Source organism: Siniperca chuatsi, linkage group LG14 (genome assembly GCF_020085105.1).
Source record: "Siniperca chuatsi isolate FFG_IHB_CAS linkage group LG14, ASM2008510v1, whole genome shotgun sequence".
NCBI lineage: Eukaryota > Metazoa > Chordata > Actinopteri > Centrarchiformes > Sinipercidae > Siniperca > Siniperca chuatsi.
Genome location: NC_058055.1, coordinates 13,106,722 through 13,116,428, shown reverse-complemented (window position 1 = coordinate 13,116,428; position 9,707 = coordinate 13,106,722). Strand labels below are relative to the sequence as shown.

The 9,707-nt window shown below is 39.9% G+C and overlaps 2 protein-coding genes across 2 annotated transcripts; both read right to left on the bottom strand.

Moving 5' to 3' along the window:
- Positions 1-369: 369 nt before the first annotated feature.
- Positions 370-6,081, bottom strand: bud13 (BUD13 homolog). Its single transcript, XM_044223350.1, has 10 exons — positions 5,906-6,081; positions 5,646-5,733; positions 4,691-4,775; positions 4,242-4,604; positions 3,400-3,704; positions 3,180-3,288; positions 2,838-2,976; positions 2,546-2,727; positions 2,357-2,438; positions 370-2,105 (listed from the first exon to the last, which is right to left on the bottom strand). Exons 1-10 carry the CDS (start codon positions 6,043-6,045, stop codon positions 2,012-2,014), a joined length of 1,587 nt encoding a protein of 528 aa, XP_044079285.1. The 5' UTR covers positions 6,046-6,081; the 3' UTR covers positions 370-2,011.
- A 1,403-nt stretch (positions 6,082-7,484) lies between these two features.
- LOC122888653 (thy-1 membrane glycoprotein-like) lies at positions 7,485-9,340 on the bottom strand. The gene is made up of 4 exons (XM_044223349.1): positions 9,185-9,340; positions 8,612-8,669; positions 8,128-8,454; positions 7,485-7,946 (listed from the first exon to the last, which is right to left on the bottom strand). The coding sequence occupies exons 2-4, from the start codon at positions 8,646-8,648 to the stop codon at positions 7,849-7,851; spliced, it is 462 nt and encodes a 153-aa protein (XP_044079284.1). The 5' UTR covers positions 8,649-8,669; positions 9,185-9,340; the 3' UTR covers positions 7,485-7,848.
- Between the last annotated feature and the right edge of the window lie 367 nt (positions 9,341-9,707).

Here is a 9,707-nt window from a genome sequence, read left to right as displayed (position 1 = left end):
TGCATTGCTTTGGTCTGGCTTTACTCTTCACTGATTGGTTAAAGAAACTTTAAACTTACTGGCTATGCAAAACAGAAGGAAGGGGTCATCACTATAAGGAAAGGCAGGTATTTGACTGCGTGAAAAGCTGCGTTTTAAGGCAGCTCACCAGAGTGCCGAAAATGGCGGCGTGTAGGACGAATAAAACGGCGTGAAAAACTGTGTTTTAATGTAAATCGTGTGGAAATAGAGACATTTAATGGCACTTTTGGCTTTCCATACCTGGGCGCCGAAAGGAAGTGGGCGGCGCTTCCGCGTCCTGTGTGTCTCCACCGTTACTCGATTTGGGTTGAGACCCTTATTAAATATTCAGATCAAAGACCAGCGACCTCAAGATAATTATCCATATTTATAATTGTACGTAAATAAAGACAGTTGTACAGTTATTTCTGTTGATAAGTATACAGAATCAAAGTAGCAATAAATAAATCGCTTACATCGTCCCAATTTAAAATGCCACATTTATCAGATAGTAGCTGATCAAACTCAGATCTCTTACTCTGTACAAGCACACTCACTCTAATTTGTGTATTTTAAAATATATATTTGCATAGTAAAAACATTACAAATACAAAGCTATTATATGATTTAATTCTACAATCCCAACTCTAAGCCCACTAGCTAGTTTATTCCAGATCATTCACCCACAATCTTCATCAGCCGATGGAGTTTGATCAGTTGTTATGGAGATGGATCTGATGAGATGTGAGCGCAGTAGCTGTTATGATTTAATCCATAGCACTTTTATGCCTTCTCGTCCGTATTGGCTTAAAAGTTAAGCTTGAAAGTTCTTTCTTGACCTTGGAAAAAGTAGTCTGACAAAACTATCCCCACTAAAGGTCAACTTACTAAAAATGTCCTCAGTGTCAACTAAGTAATTATAACTAATTTGCAGCATTTCGTGACATTTAAGGCCAATAGACCTTATTTACAGCAGACATTTTGACTTATAGCAGAAAAATCAAAAGGTGTAATTAACATACATTGTGGTTCAGTTTCAGTCAGGTGTTCAGTTACAGGGCCCTATACATGCTGGCTTACTGACAGCTTACTCAGACATCATTAATATTAATTACACTGGTGCTTTTGCCACTATGGCGAGTCAAAATGTCTGCTGTGAAAAAAAAATGTATAAACAAAGAGCAGCACTTTGTTTTGTTTGTGGTGACGTTGGGTGCCTGATAGCTTGATATTCTGTGTGAATGGCCTTTTTTTATACTTTTTTTAATCACTCCACATTTGAGACCTCTGATTCTTAAGTCTGGAACCAGGACATGTATCTTTACCAGAAGACGTTAAAAATTTCCAAATAATATACCTTTCTCACAGCAGACCTGGCATTTCATGGCAGAAAAACACAACTGTAACTAATAACATTAATGATGGGTGTGTTCAATTTAGGTGTGCCAGTAAGCCAGCATGGCCTTGGCACTGATGCACTTAAATGGCATGCAACCATTTTAGAGGTTATTCGTTACACCTGAAGTTTTAAATCACATTTTAAATCAGTGCAGCCCCATCAAGTAAAAAAGAAAATAGGATTCTAAAAAACAAACAAATACAAAATAACTAAATACTTTGAATACTATTCTATATCTGGTTCAGTACACTGCAGCTCTATACCATGGAATGACTGCTGTATGTAAACACTTGTGCCACAACACTTTACAAAAACATTATTTAATAAAACAGTGAAAAACACATCTGTTCTGGCTCCACACTGAATCAATTATTACAAAATCATAAAGATGCTGTCACTTCACTGCTATGCACACTTATGTCTGTAGTTTTTTATAATCTGATGTCCCTTGTACAGTATCAAACTGCTTTGCAAAGGTGATCAAATGCCAGGTCTGTTAAGTAGATGTATTTAATCTGCAGTTGTTTCAACAGCATGGATTAGATATTTTCTCTCAACTCTTGTTTCCTGCTCTTCAGCTCCGCCCCTGATCTATTTAGTTTGCGATTGCCATTACATGTCCTCCACACTCCATTTATAGGCTGCCTCCTGGCCGGCTTTTTTATCTGCCATCCGCATGTAGCGTTTCTGTTCAAAACCATTTGACCTGCGAGACACACAGAAATCAAATTCCACTGTTAATTCTGCAATCACACCCTCTATGTCATCTTTGATTTCAAAGGTTCAATTCAATGTAGGAGCCAAAATTGTGATCGTGATTATTGTACACCTACTTATGCAACTGTATGAGATGTAAGAGAGATGAACTATATGTATTAAAAAGAAGGACATAAGGTCACATTCATCACATTACAAATGCATCCCATTAAGTCACTCTTTCACACACACTCACTGTACCTGTCAACTCCATCCCAGCGATAGCCTGGTAGCATATTGAAGCGGTTTGGAGGTGGTGCTGGGCCTTTATATCGAGGTTTCTCTGCAAAACAAAAATAAGATGGTTCACAAGATATTCTATAAGTGGTAAACAACAATTTTGCATCAGTCAACTCAGGGAACAAGGTACACATATGTAACCCTTAAAACCTTGTGTCTTCGTATTGCGGTCCTTTTTCCGTCTGAGCATCGCTGCCATCGGATCTCCCTCCCTTTCCTTCTCTCTCAACATGCGGTCAAGATCCTCGTCATCACAGTGACGTGCCAGCGGCTTCTGGGCTTCATGCAGTGCTTCCTCAAGTTTCTGCTGATGCATCTGGCTCTGGGCCAACCTATAAACACGAGCTGACTTTAATCATGGAACCAAGTTGGCACATAACACAGTCTTTATGTGGCCACACTGTAGCCTTCTATCATGTGTGAAAATTGTATGCTGACTTACCCTTTCCCCCACTGAGCGTATTTCTCATCCTTTGCTGCTTTTTCTCCAGCTTTCCTCTTCTGTTCTTCTCTCTCCAACTCCAAATCCCTCCTTTTACCGCTCTTGTCTCGGAACACCGTCTGGGCATTGCGGGATTCATCTAGTCATAGCAGGAAAATAAGTATAACATGTCATCTGAATAAGGACTGCATCTTTCAACTTTACAAGAACTCATCACTATGACCAAAGATATCTTTAAGCATTTGGAGTATGCATGGCTCATGTAGATGATATGAGAAGGAAAGTCCTGTGAGCTCTGCCTGTGAAGGAAAAATATCCTAAAAAGAGAAAAGCTGAGCAAACCTTCTAGTGGCTGGTTGTTTCTTTCTCTGCGTCGGTTCTCCTCTTGCTCTTTCCTTAAAACATCTACAGAAACCAGACCTGCTGTCCCACCAGAAAGCATTCTCGGACCCTGCAAAGAAAACAGTAAAAACGGCATTGGACAAGGCATACACACAGCAATTTGAGGCAAATCAGATTTCATATTATTCTTTAAACTTCTCTTTGATCACAATTTGCTCACCTGTGACTGACCAGGTCTACGAGGTGGTGACAGATCTTCATCCGAGTCCTTTCCACTCTGCGGCCGCCTCCTGGGTGGCGACTGGTCAGAATCAGAGCCTCGTCCTGTTTTTGAGTGCTTCCGTTGAGGAGATTGGTCGGAGCCTGAAGCTTCTCCCTTCAGTGGCTTTCTTCGTGGCGGTGACTGGTCAGAGTCTGATTTGTGCCTGTTTTGAGGCCTCTTTGCAAGTGGTGACCGACGAGCATCAGGTAAATGCTTTTTACTTGATAATGATGAGCTGGGCTTCCTTCTGGAGGGGGATGAATCTGACAAAGAAATAATTAGACACTTGAACCAAACCACATTTCTCACGTGCAAAAAGTTGTTAGGCCAGTTGGACTGTAAGGGGATGACAGTAAAAAACCTGGCCAATATATGGATACATATTGATTGATCATTTATCACATTTCACTGTAATGATATTATTGATTTTTTTTAATACTATGAAGTCATGATGTACAATATTATTACCCAAATTAAGACTTTAAGAAATTTACTAACTAAGAGGCTTCCCTTAATGACTTCTGAAATACTAAAAAAAAAAAAAAAAAAAGTTCCAGCAAAATGAAAATTATGTTTCAGTTTGACCATCCATTATCAAACAATCAAATGTGATGGACATCAACTAGACAGCTTAACAGGTATTTTTCTAATACATTTCCATAAACAAATATGCTGATATACTGTATGGCGATGTTGGACGGTCTTCTGTTTATTGTGATGTATTTATTTTTGTTAATAACACCTTGCCCTTTGCAAAAAGAGACCAGGTTCAATCTCAAAAATTACTTCTCGCCACTCACCTTTACTTTGCGTCTTCCCCGATCTCCTTGACTGTTGCCTAGGAGGTGACAAGTCTGGAGAGTCATGGCGACCTCTTCTTGGGGGGGATATTTCTGGGGAGTCATGGCGACCTCTTCTAGAAGGGGATATTTCTGGGGAGTCATGGCGACCTCTTCTAGGAGGGGATATGTCTGGGGAGTCATGGCGACCTCTACTGGGAGGGGCTATGTCTGGGGAGTTATATCGGGTATTTCTGACCGGAGAATCATGTCTCCTCCTCTTTGATGACAGCTCTGGCGAATTGTGGCAACTCCTGCTTGATGCCACAGGCTCTGGATGTTGATGTCCTTCTTTCCCCTCTTCTGTGTCTTCATTTTCGTCAGCTGTTGGGAGTAGAGACTCAAAGTAAAGAAACTTGTTTACCGCACAGACAAAGATTCTCTTTACTTTGTTCAAAAATACCAATTACCTCCAATCACTTTCCATCTATTGCTGGTTCTGAAGGCTTCCAGCTGTTTTACTTCCTCTGGTCTCTCGTCAATCACCTCAGCAATCTCAGTAAACAAACACAAGAGATGAAGGTTCAAGAGAGGGTTGGGTGATATGGGTTGACTAATATTTGACAACTATCATAGATTTTAACATGCTATCTATACCATTGCAGCTTTAATATCTCTGCTTGTATTTCAGCATTATAGTCAATGTTGCATATCAATTAGCAGGACCACCTTATGGCAATATTGGTAGGATTATTGCATCAATGTGATGATGTACCTTGAATTTCCAGAAGATTAACAATATCACAATTCTTGATGAAATGATTAGTCAGACGTTTAAGTCATTTTTCAAGTAAAATGCCAAACATTATCTAAATCCAGCTTTTCAATTGTTAGGATTTGCTGCTTTTCTTCATCTTATGTGATCCTAAATTGAATATTTTGTATTTTGGACTGTTGGCAAAACAAATTATTAAGATGTCACTTTGTTTGTTTGAATAAATTATGATCAGGATTTTTCACAATTTTCTGTAATTTTATAGACTAAAATCATTGTTTACAACCCTAATCACAATATATACTGATATCACGATGTAAAATTACATATAGGCCTACCGTGACATAAGTTTATAACCATATCGCCCACTATCTCAAGATATGCTTGTGTTTTACAAAAGCGATGCTTTTCTGAAATGATGACACTTTTCTACATTTAAACCTAGATAAATCAAGCAAAACACTGAGTTATTTGGATTGTTATTACAAACCATACAATAAGCCCGTGAATCCCTCTAGAAAATTACAGAAATACATGTATAAAATGAAAGTACACGGCATGTTTTTTAAAGTGTACATGAAGTCAGCGGGCTAATCACTCCAAGTAAATGAATGGACACAGGCTAGCCAGCTAGATGGTTAAGTTCTTACCACAGGAGCTTCCTCTTCATCCTCTTCAATCTCCTCCTCCTCTTTGACCATCTGTTTCCAGTCTATGTCATCGTCTACTATTTTAAGTCTTGAATATGAGAAGTAAGAGTGAGTTAGTACATACACTTTTCACTCAAAAACAAGGAGTTTAAGGCAGCGAGCGGCGCTAAACAGTAATAGGACCTCAGCTAGCTTAACGGCTAACACACACGCACTACCTGCCCGACAACACCTTGATTAAAACGTTATCGCCGACTCACCCTTTCTCAGGAACCTTACTCCGTTTCTTTTTAAGCTTCCCTTTTGACTTCTTGGCATCTACATCAGCGGACAAATAACGTTTTAAGTACTCAGCTTTAGATAGTTCCGGTCCTTTACTGCTACCAGTTAAAGCAGCCATCGTTATGCTGTCGAAAACTACGGATGGCAACGAGGCTCAAAAACGCCCATTTCAGCAAACTTGGTCAAATACCATATGAGAAGCTCTGCTAAAGGCTAATAATCTCACTTTAACACACAATACTGTAGGCTATGGGGATGGGCTTTTTATGTCAAAATCTCAAATGAATAGTTTTTTGCCTCTTTGGAGAGTAAATGTGTGTGTGTGTGTGTGTGTGTGTGTGTGTGTGTGTGTGTGTGTGTGTGTGTGTGTAACCGAGTCATGACTCATTTGAAATATAAAACTTTGGCCTGATTTATGTAATGAAGGTGGGATGTCATGAAATAAGAGTGTAATTGGGAAAAATGCCATTATGAAATATAAACAGACTTTTGAAAAAGAGAATTTTGAAAAAAAGAGAGTTTTAAATGATTAAATTATTTCATAATTTATTGGTTCATTATATATTTTACTCTCTTATTCATAGGATTATTTACTCCATAATGTCTTATTTATATCTAATATTGTTTTTTAATCTAATACACTTTGGGGCTCCATTAGGTCCAACATTAATCACACAAACTAATTAGATTAGAGGTTGATCTGTTCATAGGACAGGGATAATTATATGTCTTTGCATGAGTGAACAGCCTTTTTCATTTCCAGCCACAATTTCTCGATTGATTCGGCCACTCCAGGACACATTGTTGTTTTTGAGCCATTCCTCTGCAGGTTTAGCTTTATGTTTGGTTGGCAAAGCTGTGACTGGTGAAGCACCCGGCCAAATGTTGTTGTATGCACAGTCACCAGTCTTAGCCTCTGAAGCTTGTAACTCCTCCCTCACTAGTCTCCTTGCACGCTCACTCAGTTTTACTGCTGTGTCATACTCTTTCCATTTCTTTATGATTGATTTAGAGATCGAAGTGCTTCCCCCCCCCGTACCTACACACTCTCCATTTAACTAATTATGTTACTTCTAAAAGCACCAGTGCTGATTTAGGCGTATCCTTTTAAATGTGGTGAATGCTTATGCAAACAAGTATTTTGCATTTTCTATTTGTAATTAATTCAGATCACTTTGTAGAGATCTGTTTTCACTTTGACATTAAAGAGTCTTTTTCAGTTGATCAGTGTGAAAAAAGTTACATTAAATCTACTTTGATTCAATATTGTACAACGAAAACATGTGAACATTTCCAAGGGGTGTGTATACTTTTTTATATGCACTGTAGATCAACTTGAGAACTCTGTAACCCATACACTTACTACCCTACATGGAAACATAAAATACATTCATTCATTCTAATGATGTAAAACATTTGCTGTCATCGTTAACACTTTTCTCCAACATAATTGAGCCTTTGTGCACGACATAGCTTTGAAAAGACCTCATTATTTCCATCTGTTGCCCACTTCTATTCCCACTAGTATGAACAATGAATACACAAGAATTCGCTGTCTGACTTTAAATAGCATCCCTTTATTGAAAACAAATGCTGCAGCTTCCAAAGTAATATTTACAAGGCAAGTTACTCAGTGTACATTCATATACATGCAGCTGTGTGTGCCTCTACAGCAAAAAGCACATCTACAAACATTTTCGTTGAATCATCTTTGAGTCATCTTCATTCTTTCTCATCAAAAGGAGTTATGAAAACATTTTAATACTATTTCAGTGCTCTTGGGAGGAAAACAAGAGAAGGAGAGACAAGCTATTGACAACATCTTATCAACATGTGGGTGTTAATGTGGGGATGTTTGCAGATGCGGACAGATGCGTGTGCATGGTTAGATGTGTGACAAGCATGCATGTTTTGTTTTGTTTTAGCTATGTGTTTGATAGAAGAAGAGCAGCAGACAAACGATCCAGGAGCAGGAGCTCTTCAGAAACACGCTCACAGCTGAACACTGGACAAGTTGCTCTGCAGAGGAAGAAAAAAGTGGGATGCAAACAGTTGACAAAGTCCTCTCAAATTTGTCTCCCACTTACTTATTCTCATGCTCACACACACACACACACACACACACACACACACACACACACACACACACACACACACACACACACACACACACACACACACACACAGTCGATCCACCTACCTTTCTCCACACTGACTCTGGCAACCGACCCGGATATTTTGCACATGTAGGTGGTGTTCTGTGTGAGTGTTTCTGTGAAGTCGGACAGGGTCAATCTGTAGCCGTGTGGCTCTAGCTCCTCCACCTTGCTTATACCTCTGAACCGGCCCTCTGCTGATGAACCAGACACATTGGTGTTTATGAGGGACTCTTTGCTTCCAGTGGCCAAAGAGAACTCATAGCTGTTAATCTGGTTGGGCTTGGGCTCGACCCGACAGTCTACTCTCAGGTCGTTGTCCTCTTCAAGACACACGGAGATCAGATCACACTTTGCTGGGATCAGCAACACTGTGGCAAAAAACACAGGAGGACATATGAGAAACACAGAAGGGGTGAGAGCATATGTAGACATATATTTAATTTGAAACCTTATTATATGCCCTTTTCACAGAAGTAGAAGTCTCCAGATACCAGAGTAGAAATATTCCTCACAAATAATTCTCACCTCCCAGCACTCCATACACAAACAGAGACTTGAGCATGATGGAAAAGCACCCATCCAACTTCGAAGAAAAAAGGAGAGAAAATGTGAGAAAGAAAAGCAAATTACAAAGAGCATCTACAAGAATAAAATGCCAAATTGAGTTACGTTCCATTTAAATCAGTGCTTCTCAGTCACTGCGTTGTGCTCTCCAGGCGGTTGTGAGGTCATTTTGGGTGAGGTCATGAGATTATTTAAAGTACATAAAGATACCAAAGAAAACAAACTAAAAAGACTAAATCACAGTCCACCTGTGGCAAAATCTAATGAATGGATATAATTCAGAGCGACAGATGACAAAGATGTTTTCTCTTTTCTTTTTAATTGCCGGTTTGTTATACAATTCCTCACATTTCTCTAATGCCCTTGACACAGTTTTGTGTTTATTAGTGTCCCAAGCCCATATCTCTGCATGTAGGTATTTTCTGTTGTCCTGCGCACCTACATGTTCTACCATATTCATGTCTCCCTGATATGACCCTAGTCCTCATGTCTATTCCCCCGAGCTGCAGAATAAACAGCTTTGAGGAGTCTTACCTCCTGTCAGGGCTGGATGATGTTGCAGCTCCTGCCTGCCTGCCTTGGTCTTGCTGGGGAATAAACAGCTGGTGGTAGCTGCCTCAGTGTGCAGCACTGCAGAGCATCACACGTCTGAGTCAAGGAAGGAGTGATACAGAGAGGTGGAGAGAGAGTGGGAGGGATGAGGGTGGACCAGAGAGTGCTGATTCGTCTTTCTCCTCTGCAGTGCCTGACGGAGGACGCAGGGCGGGTGGGCAGGCAGGCTGGGGCAAAACTCGGTCAGCATCATTGTTTTTATCAGCCGCGTGTTATGACCTTGCTTCCTTTCCTCTCTGGTCCTCTCCTCCCCTTTGTCTCCTGTCCTGATTTGCCCTTCATGGCTCTCTATGTGGTAGTCTCCCTCTGATTTCCACTTTCAAAACTGCTCTTATACATTATACATGACTTTCACACAGAGATTAGAGTGTTTTTTGTAATGAGCTCTGTATGACATCCATATAACTGTATGCTTACTGTGGTGAAAAGATTGTCTACCTTAAAT